We start from the raw sequence: 20,625 nt of genomic DNA on the forward strand, positions 1-20,625 counted from the left end.
AAGGGCTTCAGCAGAACTCCTGCATCCTTCAAACTAGAGCTGCAGGGCTTCCCAGGGGTCAGTTACACAGTCTGAAAAAAATGAGTACTAGTGTGATAGTCAGGGGCCAATTTCAAGCACAGATGCCCATGGGAATAATGAGCTCCCCCTCTGAGTGTCAAGTCAGTCACCTCTCTCTCAGGTTTGACAACATCTACAAGTCAGTTCCTCAGGGAAAATGGGTCTCAATATCTCCTGTGCCTACAAGCTTGAGCCTATAAACTCTACAAAACACTGCATTTTTTTTTAATTTTGTTGTGGAAGTACATACAGATAATAAAATTGATAATATTCACCATGATTTCAGAGCAACAGTCAGCAAGCATTTTACTATAGATGGCCAAAGAGTAACTAATGCAGGGTTTACCATGATGTCTCTAGGCAACAGCAAATGAATGGGTATGGCTGTGTCCCAATAAAACTTTATTTGTAAATACATGGACAAGTTATCAGTCTTGATTCTCATTGGAAGGAAAGAGCTGATGCCTTGGTTCCACCCCTTGAAAATCTATTTCAACTGGTCTGGCATGTGCCTGGACCCTGGGTCTTTCCAAAGCTCCCCAGGTAATTTTAACATGTTGCCAAGACTCTAAAATTACCAATATACATCCATACACCAGAGAAGAACAAGATCCCATGTATTTTAAAAAGTTCAAAAGGTCAAGTCTGACAAGCAGATTGGCCAACAGCTGCCATCCCAGCTCGCACACTGCCTAGAAAGCTGTGTGGACAAATGGCTCTCAGCTCACTGGAAAATAGGCACCATTTCAATACATTCCCCCATTTAATTCTTTACCTTCCCAGAAAGCATTAAAACTGTGATTACTTAGAACTTGGGAGTGAGTTGTTTTCAGTAACTCAAGTTTCCCCAATGCTTCCCTGAGACAACAGAAGACTGCCCATCAAAAGGGGGGGGGGAAGGATACAAAAAGCCAAACTCCACTTGAGGTTATTAAAATTTGAGTTTCCTGAGGTCACCAACTGGAAGAATAATGCATAAGGGCTGGAAGGGTGGCTCAACCATTAGGAGCTAAACTCAGGAAGAAAACGTAGTACCACTACAATAACCATCTACTCGCAAACCTGCACAGGAGGAAGGATTTGTGCCTCTGAGAATACAGAGCCCGCTTAAACACGGAGTTAAAGCCAAGCTCATGCTCTCTCCAGAAAGCCTGGGAGTAACTCCAAGTCACTTCCTGCTCCCTTCTAATTTTAGATAGGCAAGACAGACAGCTGATACATAGACAACACAGCTCTGGTGCTCTGGCCTTAGACAAGATGGGTGGATAATGAACCCTTTGAAATGTATTTGATCTTAAAGCAGCAGTTTTCATTTGGGAACAAGCTTGTCCCTATGGGAAGATTTGGTTATCTGGAAACATGTTCAGTTGTCATACCTGAAAGAAAACAGAATTGCTACCGCATCTAGAGACAAAAGCCAGCAACACTATTATACTCCCAAAGGCTCATGGCAGTTCCCCTGATAACCACGCATTCACCCCAACATCAGAACTATGGCAAGGTTGGGGGGCCACTTTCAAACTAATCTGATAACCCTGAAGGCCCTGTTCTCACCTCTGGGTGAAAGGTAACCACAGTGGCAAATGGAGGAACTGTTCAGTTATGTCAATGGATGATAACACTCTCTCTCTCTCTCTCTCTCTCTCTCTCTCTCTGTGTGTGTGTGTGTGTGTGTTACACAATACTACCTTGTTTCTTTGAGGTTGTTGTTGTTCCTTTATGTTACACAAATAAACCAGGCAAAACCTAAAAACTCCAAGATTCCAGTGAATTATGTCTGCTGTTATTATTAGCATGTGGTGGCTGGCAAGCAAGAGGCATGTTTTATAATCTTATTACCCACCCCAGTCTCTGAACTGGAGTGTGACCCAGACAGGGACTGAACAGGCAGCAAGTGCACAAGCTGTTAGCATTAACTCCAGATGAAGCCTTGAATCTTGGGGTTTTGTTTTACTGAACTGTTGCGAAAACACATGGCAATAAATCTGAACCACGGCCTCCTTTCCTGCACCCTAACCCAGGCTGTCTCTGGTGACAGTAACATCCCAAGACAGCTCAAGAGTGTCTGATCTCCCCGCTTCCTGAATCCCATCTGCCACCTGTGTAGTGAGGCTCAGATAGAAATGTCCGATCTTACAGAAAGCTGACCTTCCACAGGTGAAGGGCTCAAAAGGCACACTCTGTTAGTAAGCTAGCTGGGGATTAATGAGAAGGGTGTTCCCAGATAATACAACTAACTTCAGGGACTACCAGACCCTGATATTCACTTGAATTACACTCTTTCAAGCCCTGTCTGGGATGAACCTTTAGTTTCCTGATCAGAGCTTGGTTCTACTCAGAGGCACCAAAGGAAGAAGGCTGGGAGCGAACTGCTGAGCCCCTGATTTCTTCCACTGACACCTTCCCAATTTCAATGGAGATACTTGCCTACTTAAAGGGCTACTACTTGCTGCCACGGCCTTTCAACAACCCAGCTCTTTTCATCGCTCTGCATCAAGTTAAGAAACTTCATTTTGGATCGCTTGAAAGTGAGAAGCAAAGATGCCAGCAACCGCACATTTCAGGAACTTAGATTTTAGAGCGAAATGCACCGGAGTCATCCATATGTGTTCCCAACATGATGGACAAACTTAATTAACCTTTGCTACTCTGTTCCAACCTACTGTTTTAGACAAAGCTAGTGACCCAGAAACAATATGTTACCATCAGAATCTCTGCAGCAGATACCAAGAGATATAGCCCTATCAGCAGTATCGGGAAATAAGCCACTTGGATTAGCTCCTTTGAGATATATGGATTATATTCATGTCACACATGAGCTGTCAGAAACATTAGGATACTTTTAGCATAAATCAGCAGTATGAAGGCTATCTTATGAGAACTGAACTTGACAGACTGCCTGCAGGGCAAGGTGAGGTTGTCCAGAGCCTCCCTCCAAGAGGATGCAAAGGCACATGTTCACATACTTCCCCAAAATGGTTTAAAGATTCCACTGTAAACAGGTGACTCCTAGCGGACACTCACAACTCATGAACAGCATGGCATGAATAAGCCCATCCCCCTCTGGGACCATCACAAGAGGGGATCACATCAAATGACTCGAGAATAAATGAAAACAGGTTTCCCTAAAGCTCTCTCTCTCTCTCTCTCTCTCTCTCTCTCTCTCTCTCTCTCTCTCTCTCTCTCTCTCTCTCTCTCTCTCTGTGTGTGTGTGTGTGTGTGTGTGTGTGTGTGTGTGTGTGTTGGCATGTTATGAGAAACAAGCCTAAGAAGCAGCCTATTTAGTGTCACTACAATTTTCAGGCTTGATTCAAAGACTAAGAAATGTGCACAGAAGACGGGCATTCTGGGAAGGACGCGCCTTCCATAGTAGGCAGAGCCCATTCACAGTCCAGCTACCCACTAACCAGTGGTGTGATGATCCTGAGTTTGTTTCCCTGAACCTCAGTTTCCTCACTTAAATGGAACTGATAGGACCTGACAGAGCTGGGTTGAGGGCAAAGACAATAAGGGACAAGAAGCAGTGTCCACCGTACATTCAAGGACTCAGAAATATGCCTTCCTATCACACACTTCAAAAATAACTTAGGCACTTAAATATCTCCCTGGATATGTCAAGAAAAACCTATTGTGAGACGCTGCTACATTTCAGTTTTTTAAAAGTTAAAAAATACTCAACATCACACACACAAAAAAAAAAAAAAACACACAGGCACACATGCATGTGTGCACTCACTTGTTCACTAACCAATGTTCCAGGGCTTCTCATTTTCTAGTTTTATGTGAATACATGACACAGGATTGGACTGCCTGCCTTCTTTCTCCTACTATTGGTTGGTAAGAAAGAAAGGAAGAAGGAAGGAAGGGAGGGAAGGAGGGAGGAGAAAGAATATTTATGCATGAAATATGATGGGAAATTGTAACACAAATAATAAGAACACAGAGTTCAAGCCGAAGATCAAAAAAGCAAAGCCCCCATGCCACCAGAGCTCTTACCTCTACCAAGGCTGGGGGACCCTGACCTCATCATGGCTGGAGACTAGAGTCCAGCATGAGGCACTGAGCCATCAGATATACCTCTCCAATGTTGGGATCAAAGGGTGAGCTGTTTCTCTTTTAGACTGATTCATTCTCATGTAGCCTCAGGTGGCCTTGAACTCATAGGGATCCATCTGCCTCTGTCTCCTGATTGCTGGGATGAAAAGTGTATGTCACTGCCCAGCTTCTATGGCTGTGGCTAGTTTTGCAATCTGATGTCCAGGCAATATATATAAACAATATATCACCTCAGGAAATGGTATAAAAAATGAGGTAAAGAGATAATAGTTTCCTCTCTTTCCTTTAAACCCCACCCATGCAGCTGTACACCATGGGTGACCCTCAGAGGACCGGGGACACTAAAGAAATGGTATGGAGAAGTGTCCTAGGATCAGGTCGAAGTGGTATATTCTCAGTAGAGAATTTTAAAATACGGAGACTATGTCTATCTACTTCTCAATGTCACCATGTACTGACAATTCTAAACAGAGGTGATAAAATACTCCCTCCCCGAATCTCACCGCACATCCTGTCCAGACCAGTCCTTCTACAGCGCAGCACCTCTCTCTCCCTTCAAAACATGAAAATTATGCTGCCCTCTGGTTCTTCCTCAACTGCTTCTGTGTATGCTGTACAGCTGGGCACTTGAGAGTGACAATGAGTCATAGTTTCCCATCCACGTCTTACAATACATTGAAGATGCTTTAGAACTGTGTTCTCTCTTCTCTTGTATTTCTAATACTGCACTGAATAACACAAGCAAACAAAGAGACAAAACCAGAGCCAACCTGTCTCTGCTATGCTGTCCTTTGACTTTAGTCTTTATTCAAATAATGAGGAACCCTTAAGCATCAGAGAAATGGAGATCTCAAGGGAAGGGAGACTCATCCAAGTACTTAAGTGTTCTGGAAAGCATCTAACTTTGTATCATATTCATATCTATTAACAAGGGGTGGGGGAAGTTAGCCAAAAAGACAAATGCAAATGGAGGAGACTCTGGCCACTAGCCCAATGAAATCAAATCTGAAAGCCTTCGAATCCTGTGACATAATGATCTTATTTTCAAGCACATCACAAGATTCCTTAATGACTGGATTCTTTGCTAACCAGATGCTGTTGTGCCACACAGCACCAATAATGGGACAACCCGGCAACAGAGTGCTACTCCACGTCTTCCAGCCTCCACTTCGACGGCCAGTTACATCACAAGGAGTGCCAACTCAGTGCAGGTCAAACCGAACCACCTAATAATGACAACCGACCTACAGGACAGCCCAGCAGGAATGTCCTGGGATGCTCTTGGCATTGCTCCACCCAGGCTGAAAAAAACTATTCTTTGGGGTGCCCAGGGCCCCATTCCATCCTTGTTCTCTTGAGTCAGGGTCATCGGCTCCCTCCTGCCCCCAGGTTACCAGAGGCCAGTTCGATTTTCTCCTGGGATCCACTTTGCTTGGTACTCTGTAAAAAGAGGCAGTCCTCAGCCCCGCCCCTCTGAGCTCAGCACATTTCTCCCTTCACCACAGAACAGTAACACCTTTTCCACCCTCAACATCTAAGCTGCATATGTACTAACTAAACATGCATCAGAAAAGAAGATATTTAAAGTAATTAATGTTTTCCACAAAAATGACTGCCTACTAGAAAGGTCAAAAAAAATACAAAAAAAAAAAAAAAAAACAAATATAAGATTACTAGAATTAATGAATACATAAGATATAAAATAAATGCGCATGATAGCAATGGAGCATGAATTAAAATAAATCCTTCAGGCATTAGAGTTATGCCTCTGTACTTAATCTTTAAGAAACCAAAGTATAGTCTTAGCTCTAAGACCTCTAAAAAAGATACTATACCTGTTTGCTTGAGGAAAGAGAGTGCCATAAAAATATTTTAAATTGCATTTATTTTTATAAATTCCCTTGATGGTGTATGAATGCTGCCAGTTTCTCTGACAAAAAGCCAGCGTCCACCTACACCTAACCATCGGCAGTAGATGTGGAGGTTTCAAGGAGCTGTCCCTCATAAGTCTTAGGTATTTGGATACCTGGTCTCCAGTTGGTGGCTGGAGGAAGAATGTCACCAGGGCAGGGAAACCCCAAAAGGCCAATGCCACCGCTCCCTACTTGTGGTTTGAGACATGAGTTCTCATCTGTTCCTGTCACCATGCCTCGGCCCTACCATCATGGACATTACCTTCTAGAACCATAAGCCAATTAAATGCTTCCTTTTTCTGAGTTGCCTTGGACGTGGTGTCTTATCACAGCAATAGGAAAATAATTAATACAGTGGCAAATGAACATTTAATTCTAGAAAAGGAAATGGGTTCTAGAAAAGGAAGTGAGACAAGCCCAACCTGCTGGTGACAGTGTGGGCCACAGGATGGGCAGGCAGCTCATAAACAGCAAAGACTGTAGAAAATATGCTTGGCTGAGATGCAAAGACATGGTCAGCTTCCTCGCAGGAGTCAGACCAACCTTCTCAGGCCATAAAAAGGGCCTTACATTCCCCTGTCTTCCCCCTGCTATTCGCATCTTAAAATTTAAGAGTATCTGAGAGCCAGGTACACTTGTACATACCTGTAATCTCAGAACTCAGAAGGCTAAGACAGAGGGGTAAACATCTAAATTCAAGGTCAGCGTGGGTTATAGAGGGACACTCTGTCTTTGAAAACATAAACACAAGCCAGGCTTAGCGGAGGACTCCTTTAACCTCAGCATCCAGAGATAGAGGCAGACATATCTCTGAGTTTAAGGCCAGTCTGATCTACATGGACAGTTCTAGTACAGCCAGAGCCACAGAGAGAGAAAGAGATCCTCTCTGTCTCCATATACATATGTAATATTTTATATTTATATTACACACTATATTGGTATTATATAAATATTATACATAATATACTATTTATGTATTAATATGTTAGTATATAAATATATTAGAAATAATAAAAACAGACAACACACATAAATGATTTAAGGACTGTTACTTTTAACTTTCCCTAGGAACTGGAGTGGCTCTCAGATTTGGCTTCACACAGCCAGCCACACTTCCTGTGGGACAGACACTACACCATGGTGGAAAAGGCAGAGGTGTGGCTACCTCCATATAGCCTGTGCTTGGAAAGTCACTTCCTTTCACCGTACTGTAACATGGCTGTCCCATAGCTAAGCTACACTAGAAAAGAGGAGCTAGTGTGAAGCTGAGGGCCTGCTCAGGCTGTGGGTTAGTTAGCATACGATCGATCAGTCACAGGCAGCTTTTTAAAATGCCAAGCCTAGCCCTCTGGCCCTCAGAGAGATGAGAGGACCGGAGCACCATCCAGGAACATTAGGTGTCTTTCTTGGTGCCATGTCATATGTTAGAATCTGTTTCCCTTCCTGCCTGTATCTTGGTCCAAACCAAGGACTATATGGTGATTCCCAACATCTCTTCACATTTTTTCCATATGCAGACATGATGTAGAATGATCAAATCAAGGTCTTTGGCATATCTACCCAACACTCTCTTCTAGCTATTTTAAAGTATATGAACTATTGTTAACTGCCGTTACCCTATCGTGCTTTCCTATGTTTCATTTGGCAGCCAAACCCAGTGTGTAGCAGTCCCTGATGTATGTTTATTTCATAAACAAATGACTTCCAGTGAGATGCAGAGCTGTCAGAGGACAATCATTATCATGCGATGACTCAGACTGAGACCAAAGGAACCACCAGAGGAATGCAACCCCGAAGGCTGTCACCTGGCCATGCCCTGACTGAGGTAGGAAATGTGAACCCAGACGTCTGGTTGGCACGGCTTGGAAACAGCTAACAAAAGAGCGCCAGCTGCGAGCCTGAAGGAGATCTCAGGCACGGCTCTTGAGTCCTCCCATATTTATTTCTGCTCACTTGATATGCACCTCTCCCTTGTCAACCAGGTACAACATGTTTATTTAAGAGATAATGTTGCCGTGGAGGAGTGCACAAGGCAATAAACAGCTTTTGCAGGCAATTAAATGCAGAAGCGAAATTGAGCTGCTGGTCAGCGGAAGCAGCCATTCATCCTGAGTTTGTTCCAGTGTCACAAATGTTATTCCTGTTTCACAACAGGACAGGAATCTATGATTGGGCCACAAATCTCTGCAGGCTGGAGATAGACCAGAAGCCATTAAAGCTGTTCTCAGCACGCATGGTGGTGTTCACAGGATGCACACTCTGGGATTCCAGGATGCCACCCCCAGAGGCTGGGAGAGGAAGCAGACTTGTAAGAGTGTGTGTCTCTCTCTCTCTCTCCCTCTCTCAAACTTGCAAGAGTGTTTCTCTCTGTCTGTCTGTCTCTCTCTCTCTCACACACACACACAGATTTGGTACTCAGTAGGTGCTGAGTCAGTCTGTGGCTTGCTTGCTTTTATAAGCTAGGCATGCAGGAAGCCTAACTCCACATAAGAGTCAATGTCTTTTTCCGATGTAAAAATGGATGCCCTGTTTGTTTTTTAGGAAGTCTGTCTTTGAAATAAAATTATGATCTCTCCTACAATACGTATTTTCTAGGAACCATGAGAGGTCTTTGTTTGAAAAACATCCATACTGAGCCCCAACACACAATGGCATTCAAAGTAGCAAGGTTAAGAAAGCTGAGATTTGGAGCAGAGTGCCCGCTCATGGTAATGCGGCTAAATCGAAAGTTGTAACTGGATGTGGACCTTCAGGGTTACAACTCCAGTTCTGCCCTGTTTCCCATCGGCGGCAGGCCTTTTCGTGGAGTCATGCACCTCTGCAACTCTCACAGCGGATTCGGATGGAGTGAGAACTCCAGGACCCATTTCAGGCCTGCTCATCACTGTGCTGATCTGCATGTGGTTTTCAGCAAACAGAGCTATGCTGGCTCTGTTTGAATGTACGAATTTATTTCCAACAGAATCGGGGGGAGGGGTGCATTTTTTTAAAAAGTCAAGTGTGTTTATAGTTGGTTATGTCAAGCTTGAGGAAGCTGCCATATCAGAGTCCCTTTACTCGTCTCTTAGGATCATTCTTTGTTACACAGACATTGAGAACGCCCCTCCATGTGCCTTATTTGCCATCACATTTGAGGAAATTGTTACGCAGATTCCAAAAGGAACTTCAAATTAGTGAGACACAGCTTCTTTTAGACAGTGACCCATGGAACTATGTCTTTCGGGAACTCGGGAGAATGCTACCCTCACAGCCACCTCAAACAGCCACAATCAGCTCTCCTCAAAACACCTGTGCTTGTTTCTAACCAGCATGGGTGAAGACAAACAGCAGACAGTTCCAACAAAGGGCCTGAGCTTTTATAGGGGGTCCACCCACAGCTGAGGTTGGACAACAGAGACAGTGTGCTCACAGGTATGGCCAGCGTCCGCACTCACAGACAGCTCCTGCAAGGCACATTCTTCAGTCTTGAGTTGGCTGCAGACCCAGTGATGGTCAAACCCTACTCACTCATACTTCAAAGCCAGACAGACAAGTTCAAACCCTGCTTCTTTCTCTTGGTGGTGAGAGGGACCTTGGGAAAGTCATTCTTTCAATCTTTTATGCCCTCATCATTTAAAAATGACAGTATCATTCCTCCCCTTGGAAAATAGGCAGTACTAACCATTGTGGAATATTAATTTAGTTTAGGATGTATTACATTCGTCTATGCTCTGGAATATTTGTTTAATGGTGCAAACATACGTTGCTTTCTTTTATGTTGCATGTGTTTAACTCTGTAAAGCTGTATTACTTTGCCTGTCTAAAACACCTGATTGGTCTAATAAAGAACTAAGTAGCCAATAGCTAGACAGCAGAAAGAAATAGGCAGGGCTACCAGGCAAAGAGAATAAATAGGAGGAGAAATCTAGGCTCAAGAGAGAAGAGCTAGGAGTGAGCTGAGGAAAAGGGGAAGAGGACACCAGGGACCAGCCACCCAGACACACGACCAGTCACAGGGACCAGCCATCCAGACACACGACCAGTCACAAGCCACCCAGACACACGACCAGTCACAGGGACCAGCCACCCAGACACACGACCAGTCACAGGGAGTAAGAAAGGGGGAAAGACATAGAATAAAGAAAGGTCAAAAGCCCAGAGGCAAAATGTAGAGGAAGAGAAACAGGTTAATTTAAGTTAGAAAAGCTGCCTAGAAACAAGCCAAGCTAAGGCCAGGCATTCATAAGTACAAATAAGTCTCTGTGTATTTATTTGGGAGCTAGGTGATGGCCCCCAAAGAGTAAAAAAAGAAAGAAAGAAAACCAGCAATAACTAACTGCTCAATAAATGACAGTTTTTGTTGTTTGTGTTATTCAGAACATCTACTGCAGCAGGACAGAGGCCCTTTTGCCCCAAAGCAGCTTGTTACATGAGAACATATTACTGAGAACATCTGGAAGATGGGATTTAAATACGGGCCTCTGAGGAAACAAAATCCCATATGAAATGATACTTCCATGTACTCCCTAGGGCTAGAAAAATGATGGGTCTTTCCTGTCTGGTGGCTTGTGGGAAGGCGCTAAACACCATATCTGTCTCTTGCAGGACAAAGGAAGTTTTCCAGTTTCCCATCCCACTCTGGCTGGCTTGTATGTGTGTCTAAGTAAAGCTTCTCATAGTATATGCCTTTCCCCTTCTGCATGAGGAGAAGGGTGGTCTTACTCTGGGCACAACAGGAGGTACCCTCCAGGCCACAGCAAGATGTTCCCAGTGAGCGGCCACATCTCCAGACCTCACGCAGCATGCCTTTGCTAGTCCTTGGTGGAAGAGCGAGGCCAATATCATTGTGTCAGGGACTAGCAGCTATTGCAATGGTTCTGACAAAAGGAAGAGACCCCTGGTTTAGAAGATGTGACTAACGTTCAAATGGAGATGGTTGTCTTTTCCTCAGCCTTTATCGACTAACTTATCAGGTTCACAGATCCACCCAACTACCCTATTGCCAAAGACTAAAAACAGCCAGAAAACTGGCCAGTGACAACTGACAACCCAGGGCCTCTGCAGGACCAGCCAGAGGGTCTGCTCTGTTTAAATCTTCTTTGTTTTTCAAGACAGGGTTTCACTGTGTAGCTCTAACTGTCCTGGAGATCCATCCATCTGCCTCTGCCTTCTGAGTGCTGGGGTTAAGGGCGTGCACCACCAGATCCTGGCTTGTTTGAATCTTTAAGATGTTTCTTTCTCGCCACAGGAAACCTCCAAACCATAAAATCTACTATGCTTGGAGGGTCTGAAGAGGTCCAGGTGGGAGCCCATCAGACTCCTGTCATCCTCACAACACCTCTCAATTCCAATACCTGAAAGTTTTAAGTCTCCGTCCAAACAGTGAAATGTGGGGCTGAGGAAATGACACAAGGAGCAAAGTACTTGCCACACAAGCAGGAGGACCAGATCTCCTAGACCCATATAATGCCCATCAGACAGGCACAGTGGCCTCCCCATAATCCCATCATGGAAGGGTAGAGACAGGAAATCCCACAAGCAAAATGCATTCAAGAGAGAGACCTTTCCTCGCTGGATAAGGTGGAGAGCAATTAAGAAAGACACCCAAGTCAACCTCTGGCCTCTGAATGCCCTCTATACACATGTGTACTGGCTCACAATGCCCTCTATACACATGTCTACTGGCTCACATAGATGCAAACATGCATACCTATATGCACACACAAAAATGTAAAGGGCTTGGGAAACTTAGGAGAAATCTGAAACTCACAGGACGAGTCAGGTCCCTGAGCATGGCAAGAGACTCCCCAAAGTGGGAGGCCTTGAGTATTAATAATTACCTGACTTTAAAAAGAATTTTTTTATAAGTTGTCTTAAGAAGGATTGGTTCTGCCTCAGTGAGATGATGGGATAGACTTAGTAGACTTACTAGGGGAGGCCTACATTTTCTGAGGAACAAATGGGAGGTGGAGAGGAGTGGGGGAAGCAGGAGGAGAGGGGGAAGGGGGAACTGGGATTGGAATATAAAAAAAATGAAAAAAGAAAAGTAATTTAAACTTAACTCTTGGAAACAGAAATTTACAACACTGACTTCCAGAGGCTTAGGGTTAGGAAAGAGGAGAGACATACATCAAAAGTTTCTACTTTCAATTTAAGTTCTGGAAGTTTAATGTACAATGTGACCATTATAATCAATAATGCTTGGTATCTGAAAAATGCAGACTAAATCCTAAGTGAATGTAAGCACACACACGGGTGGTACCTTCATTAGCCTGACTGTGGTCAGCAATACACAGTGGCCCCGTACACCAGGCCAACACAGTGTAAGATATGAATGTGTCCAATTTGTCAGTTATACCTCAATAAAGCTAAGAAAAGTAAGGAGAAAAGAGGGCATCAAAGACCTGCACCAACTTCAAGATACATGTTACATGGAATTGAAGTCAAACGCTTGCCGAGAAAGCCTCAGCCATGTTCACACAGCCAGGGTGAGCAACAGTTCCTGCAGAATCACAGCATCTTCCGTGGCCTGGTGATGTGTGTCTAACCTCTCAGCTACACACTCCTAGGATGTAAGTACACACCATCACCTCGCCTCCGGGTGCTCCTGGTGCTGATGCAATGAATGACGTGATGGAAGCTGTTCTGCCCTCAGAAGCAAAGTCACTCCAGAAGAAGCTCTTTTCCCCAGTGAAGCAAAACACTCCAAATGTCGAAAGCTCTTGACCGCACACTATTTTAATATTATATGTGGGTGTACTTTAAAAGACTGATACCTGTTTCTAAAAAATACCCACCTATGTTACTGGGCCATGGCAACACAACTTAATTCCCTCTCAAACCTTTCTGCCATGCAATCACATACATAATAATACTTTCTCTCCCAGTGTAAAAATTTTCGGGGAGATGACTCCACCCAGGAAACTGCACCTAATAGATCCTAAGCTGCCAAGTAGGGAAGGCTGGAGGAGGTGGGGACACAGCTGGGGATTTCTGCAAATTGACAATGTGTGAGAAGCCAAAACTGAAAAATCAACCCAAATAGCATGCACAATCCCTTCCAAAGCCCCTGCAATCCAAACTCTGAAGTTAAATATTAACAACAGCCGGAAAGAAAAACCAACGTGCTTTTTCACAATGTGACTACGTGTGTGTTGAATGTGCATGGCACATACATGCATGCATGTACATCTCACATGCATGTGTGTTTCGCATATCCCATTAACTCCGGGTCATACCTGCCACTGGTTTCCAGACTGCGCAGGCACATACGGTCCTGGCAGACTCCGAAGGCTGTTCTTCACAGGGGATCCCCCAAGGGGATTTCCCACATCCGCAGAGGAGGACTCAGCAGACAGAGCCATGGAGTACTGCGGGTAGTTGTACAGATTGTTGTAGTAAGGAAACAGAGATGGCTGGTAAAAGCTGCTGTAGTAGGCGGGGTCTGACACCAGGTCAGGCGTGTTCTCGGCATGCCCTCTGCTGGTGACAGCAGGAATATCCTGGATGACCATGCGTCCCTCTAAAAAGGAAAAGAGAAAAGGATTTAATGAAGGGAGTCCACAAATCTTGCCCTCTAAACCTTGGCTACGCCTGAAAGATCACCCTCGTGATGAGCAAAGAACCTGGAAAGGGAGAAATCACTGTTGTTGCTTCAGCCACAAGGGGAGGGTTCCAAGGCTGGCTTCCTGCTGGTGATACAGCCTAAAGACCCTTGGCCACCTTATTTTTTAGTGGGAATGATTTTGGAAATGGATTAAATGACATAAAATCTGACAGTGAACTGCAACCTCCACATACCCCACTCAAATGTCAGGAAAAATCTAGGCAACCTGTCTACGAATTCTTACCACATGATAAAGTGCCTGTCACCCCAGGAACTCAGTAAGGGGCTGAATTTGAGCGACATGTTTTCTCTATGTCCTTCCAGGGTGTGTACTATGTTCTTTAACATGGACTAGAATGTGGACCCGGAACAGACCGACTTGTTCTGCAAAAGCACAGTTAGCACTACTTGAACTTTTGTGGACCAGCCAGCCAATCAATGCTGTGTTGCAACAAGGCTTTTTCACATAACTGAGAAGAGAATCGGTTTTGCTGTCCCTTCCCCCTCTGGAGTAATTAGCCAGCCCGTTGCATTCATCAGGATCTGCCAAGAATCTAGAGATTCAGTGACAAACGATCTGCTGATTCTTCAGCTGACATGGAGGAGGGTTTCAACTGTATCCTGTCTAAATAAGAGACTGAACTAATGCCTCTGGCCTCAATCCAATGGACATTCACTAAACAATGCTCTAAGAGATGAGCCAGCCCCCTGAAATGGCCCCACCCCCCACCCCCACCCATGCAACCTACTGGGAGCCTACAGTGCAGGGTGAAAGTTGGGGTGGGACTTCCAAGCATACTGCCACCCAGCGTAACAGAAACACCCACAAAACTGTTATGGAAATTCGGAGGATGGAGAAAGGTTAACTTGCAGTTTGGAGAAGACTTGGGCCTTTGCAGGAAAAAAAATAAATACATTACCAAGCCCCAAGCCACACCCTGGAAAAGGAAGACAGGGCTGACTGGTGAGGCCCTGGGTTCAATCCCTAGCAGAGGCGGAGGCGGAAGCAGGGGGTGAGTAAAACAAGAGGTGGGGAATGAGAAGGAGAAAAGAACATGGACAAAGATAAAGGCAGGTGAAGAACAGGAAAGGCAGGGACAGACTGGGCAGATGGAGCCAGGCCTGGAAAGCCTTTATCTAGTTCTCAAGATGGGATGTAACAGGAATCAATGAAGATCTGTGAGCTGGAGAGTTAGTGGACCGAGCTGTGCTGTGGGAGCCCCACCCGAGGGCAATTCTTGGGAAAGGTGAAGGAGATGAGAAAGCCCAACTAGGGAACATCACTATCAGACGGGACCATGTTAGGCTACAAACGTAAGGGTAGCCCGATATAGGGACACATGAGGCATGACAAGAACTGGAAGAGGATGAGACATCAGGGCCGAAGATAAAGGGGAGGTGACGAGCAGGAGTCTGGGTGTGGTAGAGTGAGAGAGGGACATGTCCTGTCTAATTCAGACACTGGGCATGAGGTACAGGGCTGAGTCAAAGTAAGGAGCTTGAGACTTCCTGGAAGCCACTGAGCCTGGAAGCTAAAATCCGGAATCACTGCCCAGCAATGGCTACATCTGGGGGATGGGATGGCGCTAAGGCACGAACTAAAGAAAGCAGATGCAGCTCCACAGAAGCCAAAGGCAACACAGACTGCAGAGGGTTCAGCTGCAGTGTCAACCCACACTCAGCAACCACACAAATCCAGAGCTGGTCAAGTGATTTTCCATTGTGGTGTTAAAGAAGCGACAGCATCTGGCCTGCTAAACAGCTTGGAGCGAGCGAGCGAGCGAGCGAGCAAGCAGAGATGGATGACGGTTTCAAATAGCCAGATGATCCTGCAAGAAGCACCAGCCCTCCAGGCAGCCACGTGCCCCCTATGTCTAGCATAATACCAGATCCTGAGCAGTGTTTTTAACTAAAGAGAGCAACAAATGACTGCTTTGTAAGTAGCATAAACACGAGGTAAAAACTGAAGCCCCAAGAGCCACAGCTCTTGTTACTTCATAGTTAAGACCCAGAGAAGGGTCCAGAATACCAAGGCATGAAGAAGAGGCACCGGGAGAAATTCCCAGCATGATGTGGTCCAAAACACTCAGGGGATGGTGTTGGATACATGTCTGATAGAAGGAAGAGAAAACAGCCAAGGGAAGGTGTGTGCATTCAAAGGGCAAGCTCTGGAAGTTTTGGACCAAGTCTACAACTGAACCCTCCATACAGCCTTATTTTAAAGACAGCAGCCCCCTTTTCGGGACAGGATCCAAATCCATCCACCATTGGGTTCTATAACTAACTTGCACTGGCAAGCCACCTCCCCTCCTCCCCATTATTTTCTTATACAAAACAAGGTTGAAGCTGGAGAGATGACTCATGGGTTAAGAGCACTTGCGGCTCTTGCAAGAGGACCTGGGTTCAGTCCCCAGCACCCACGTGGCTCATAACTGCCTGCAATGCCAGAGGATCCAATGCCCCCTCTTCTGGCTTTTGCAGGCACCAGGCACACAAATGGTGCACATAAATACACAGGGCCTTGCCGGGTGGTGGTAGCACACGCCTTTAATCCCAGCATTTGGAAGACAGAGGCAGGCCGATCTCCAGGAGTTCAAGGCCAGCCTGGTCTACAAAGTTACAAAGAGAAACTCTGTCTCAAAAAAAAAAAAAAAAAAAAAAAAAAAATACACGGAACCTCTCATATACACACATCAAAAACAAAATAAAACAATTCAGTGGCATAATTGCTAATTTTTGGTATCTAATCCTTTTGTTTTCAGTAACAGGTCATTTATTCTTTATCACCTTACAAAAGCAACATAAACTTCTCAAAAAAATTGACAAATCATGCAGACATTAAAAACAAGAAATGGATGAATGAAGTAGTCGATCGGCCAGCCCTAAGTATTGGTGGGTCGTTTCCCAAGCAATCTCAGGCACAAATGGAAAGCATGTTACATATGTACACCTGCTCCTATGGTGGGAAAACCTGGAGACCTGGGCCTGTGCCCCAAAAGCCATATTCTTACTAAAGAAAACAAAACAGGGTGGCAGGCAAAAAAAAAAAAAAAAAAAAAAAAAAAAAGAAAGAAAGAAAGAAAGAAAGAAAGAAAGAAAGAAAGAAAGAAATCAGAACCCAGGGCACCAAGAGTCTAAGACAGAGGCTCAGCACACTTTCTCCATGTCTGCCGAATAACCAGGTGAGCTCCTCCCATCAAGACCACAGTTTACCAAGGAACAAAATAATGGTGGTAATAGCATTCAAGGTAAACAGTACAGTAAACCTCAAATTTAAAATGCTAGGTCAGGTCAAATCATACAGTGCTTGGCTGAGGCTGCTTGACATTAGCTATGATGCCATCATTTCCCCCACTTGCCTGCTTTTTGTTTTGTTTTTCAAGTTATTCTGAGCTTTAATGGTAAGTTAGCAAAGTTCAGTCTCGAAGCAAAATTGAAATAATTAAACCATGTGAGCTTTGCAATGGTGCATTGCACCCACCCACCGCCCTGCCCCCAATTTTACATACAGAATGACTAAAATGCCCTAAGAGTTGTGTTTTCATCTCTATATAAACCATAAGGTTTTTACGGTGTGTGTTATGTGTGTATGTCTCTGTATATGTGTCTGTCCGTGTCTCTGTGTCTGTGTGTCTGCCTGTGTGTGTGCGCACGCTAGGTGTGCATGCTACCACAGACTGAACATGCTAAGCAGGCACTGCACCAGGAAGTTACACCTTCGGCTCAGAATCTATGCTAATGTTCCCAACTGAAACTCGGTCAACGGCGAACACAGCTTCATGGCTCCCAGCTTTAATGAACATGCTGTTGCTGGATGAAAAACCCCAGGACTGGCAAAAATCAGCACCCAAGGAACAGCATGTCAGTTTGAGTGCTTTAGCAAGATCTGGTCCCTGAATCAGTGGCAACAGCATCACCCAGGAACACTTACTGTTAGTCAGAGTTCAATACCATGGCAACACAGTGGTTGACTTTTCATTTTATTCTCTTACAGATATAGGAAACAGATGACAGATGAACAGACTGTCTTAGGTACTGAGGATGGGACCAAGCACCTTGCCCGTGTAGGCTGTTCTACCACTGAGTGATATGCTCAGCCTTTATGTTTGTGTTTTGAGATTTCTGTGCCACACCAATAGTATAGACACGTTCTCCAGGTGGCTGTACTGAAAGGGGAGCTTTATCAAGGCTTCTAGGATGAGCTGAGATGGGAATGGCTTAAGGAGATAGAAAACATTCACAAGGAGGCTAATATGAAGGGTTATAAAGAGAGAAAAGAAAGTTCCAGAAGTAATGACCAGATAAACATGTCTGGCAGGCAAGAGTAACACTGGGGTTCATCAGAGGAAGAAGAAAGTGATGTTGAATCTCCCAAAGGAAGCCTGGTCTGACAGTTTCTAAGTCTCTTTAAGGAACCAACATACACACTTTATACTTGTCAGCTTAGGACCAGGAAAGCCATCAGTCCCCCCTCCAAGTCTGCTCAGTGCTGACATCTCATATGCCATAGCACACACCTATGATCAGTCTGTCTTTCCTACCTACAACAGCCACAGTCACACAGTCATGGCAGAGTCCCCAAGCAGCAGCCAAGGGTGTTCTCCCCATCACAGAAGAGTCGCAGAAGGACAAGCTAAGTATCCCAATAAGTGATGAAAACTCTGAAATTAAGATGTCCACTCAGGCACAGTGTGCATGCCTCTGATCCCAACACTAGGGAGGCACAGACAGATGGATCTCTCTGAGTTTGAGGGCAGCCGGGTCTACTTGGTGAAACCCTGCCTTAAACAATATTTAAAAATTCCAACTCAAAATAGCCAGAAAACAAATCACAATTTCTATGTGTGTACCCAAACATATGTAGATACATATAACTTTCATAAAGTTGTTTTTCATATAACAAGAAATAGACTTCATTCTGAATCAAGGGAGGAAAATAGTAAGAAGGGAAACCTGCCTCTGTAAACATTACTGAGTACCAGCACTCAACATTCCCTTGGTCTGGCTGTGAACTCCTTCAGCCAGTCCCTAAGCCTCTTGTGTATCATGTGTGGTGGTTTGAGTGAAAATGGTCCCCATAGGATCATAGGGAGTGGGAATATTAGGAGGCGTGGCCTTGCTGGAGTAGGTATGTACTTACTGGAGGAAATATGCCACTGAGGGTGGGCTTTGAGGTTTCAGATGCTCAAGCCAGGCCCAGCATCACTCTCTTCCTGCAGCCTGCTGATGCAGATGTAGAGATCTAAGATACCTCTGCATCACATGTCTGAGTGCATGCTGCCATGCCTCCCATCGTGACAATAATGGGATACACGTTTAAACATAAGTTAGCCCCAATTAAATGCTTTCCTTTATGAGCTGCTGCAGCCATGGTGTCTCTTCACAACAATAGAAACCCCAGGACTGCACAGCAATACCATTGATATAAAGACCAGAGGCATAGACTGCAAAAGACATATCTTAATGGTTGCATTGAAAAATCTGAAACTAGACGCCACTCTGGAATGAAAACTGGCCAGTATTTTTTAATGCTATTAATATAATAAGGGATAGCCATGCATTGAGCCCAAGCAAAGGTGGTGCCTTTCTTAACCAGCGACCCCTCATAGGATCATCAACTCAGTGGTCTTCTGCCACGATGCAAACGGTAATAGAAAGTTGGATCTTTTTCCTCACTGCTGGGGTCTGAGCCCAGGGCCCTTGCACGTTAACCGAACACTCATGTTTGTTTTCTGAGTGAGGGTGCCTTTATGTAACCCAGCCTGGCTTCGAGTCTGCAGTCCTTGTGCCTCAGTATCCAAGTATTGGGATTATAGACCACACCACCACACCCAGCAAATCTGACGTTTCAAATGTTGTGACTACTGGCAGATAGTTGTGGTTTGCACAGAATACCAGCAGGACCAGATCCAGCTGGAAGGGTAGCAGAAGGCCGAGAAGTGGATACCCTCACACAGACTCTGAGATCTTTGTCTCCACACATCCAACTGCAGGCCTAGGGCTTGTGGACTATCACCTGCCACGCTAATGCTCATACATGGCTCAGTACAGAACATCTCATTCTCTGACAAGCCTTCACAGCCCTGTTACTTTCTTTTGTACTAACACATGCAATGTGAAATATGATTCACTCCTTCATGAAAGATCAATACCCATACATGATGAACACCTTTATTGATCTTAGAGTGTTATATGCGGCCTCCAGGCCTGCAGCATATTAGTAGTAGTTAACCAGTAATTCCTTTTAAGGTGAGCGAAGGCTTTCCCCCTCTTCTCTAGTGTCCCAATTCCCAGCATTGCTGTACTCTGAACCCTCTCTATTCAAACTTGGAATTATACCCACTTCTGCATGTGAAGGAAGAAAAGGTACCACAAATGAAACCAAAATTTACCACTGCAGATTGCAATACTTGGTCCACAGTGAAGTGTTTTCACAATGAAAAGAATCATCTTTCTTTTTGTATCTGTAATTCATACTATGTAGACATCTATGCTACTTAGCTTCAAAGCTCTGTGTGTTTCCAGTCAGGCAAAACCTTCATCAGTAAATATGAGTAAATCTGAAACACAAGATTGCCCTTCACCAACTAATATGAACTCAGAACTAGGAGGTCCCTGTTTGGCTAACACTGTCCTTTGAATATGACTGTGAATCTGGAAGGTGAGACTAGGGTGTCCTTCACTGGAGCAACAAAACAAACTATCTGTTTTGGGGGTTTTGTTTGTTTGTTTTTTTAAATCATTATTTGTAGGGCATTCCATGTCCAGATTAATCAGCTCCTGGAATGTCCCACACTGAGGAACAATTGAGTAATCTATGCCATGAAGGGTGCTGAGCAGACAGGCTGTTGTTTACCAGTTTCCTCAGAGATGGAAACATCCTACAGGGAAGCTCCTTAAACAGGAAGGTAAACAACTCACCAGCTTCAGGAAGTCCCTGAAATTTAGTAGATTCACTGGACTCCTCCCTCACAGAGTAAGCAATGAAAGCTGAAGCTGAGCTGAAAAGAC

At 44.7% G+C, this 20,625-nt stretch overlaps 1 protein-coding gene across 1 annotated transcript in view; it reads right to left on the minus strand.

Moving 5' to 3' along the window:
- The window catches only part of Dmrt1 (doublesex and mab-3 related transcription factor 1), a 99,262-nt gene that overhangs the window by 42,930 nt on the left and 35,707 nt on the right, over positions 1 to 20,625 (minus strand). The window contains exon 3 of the mRNA XM_051200114.1: positions 13,247 to 13,530. Coding sequence (XP_051056071.1) covers positions 13,247 to 13,530 — 284 coding nt within the window. The remainder of the gene's footprint in view (positions 1 to 13,246; positions 13,531 to 20,625) is intronic.

The sequence above is a fragment of the Phodopus roborovskii genome, unplaced genomic scaffold (assembly GCF_943737965.1).
Source record: "Phodopus roborovskii unplaced genomic scaffold, PHOROB, whole genome shotgun sequence".
Taxonomy (NCBI): Eukaryota; Metazoa; Chordata; class Mammalia; order Rodentia; family Cricetidae; genus Phodopus; species Phodopus roborovskii.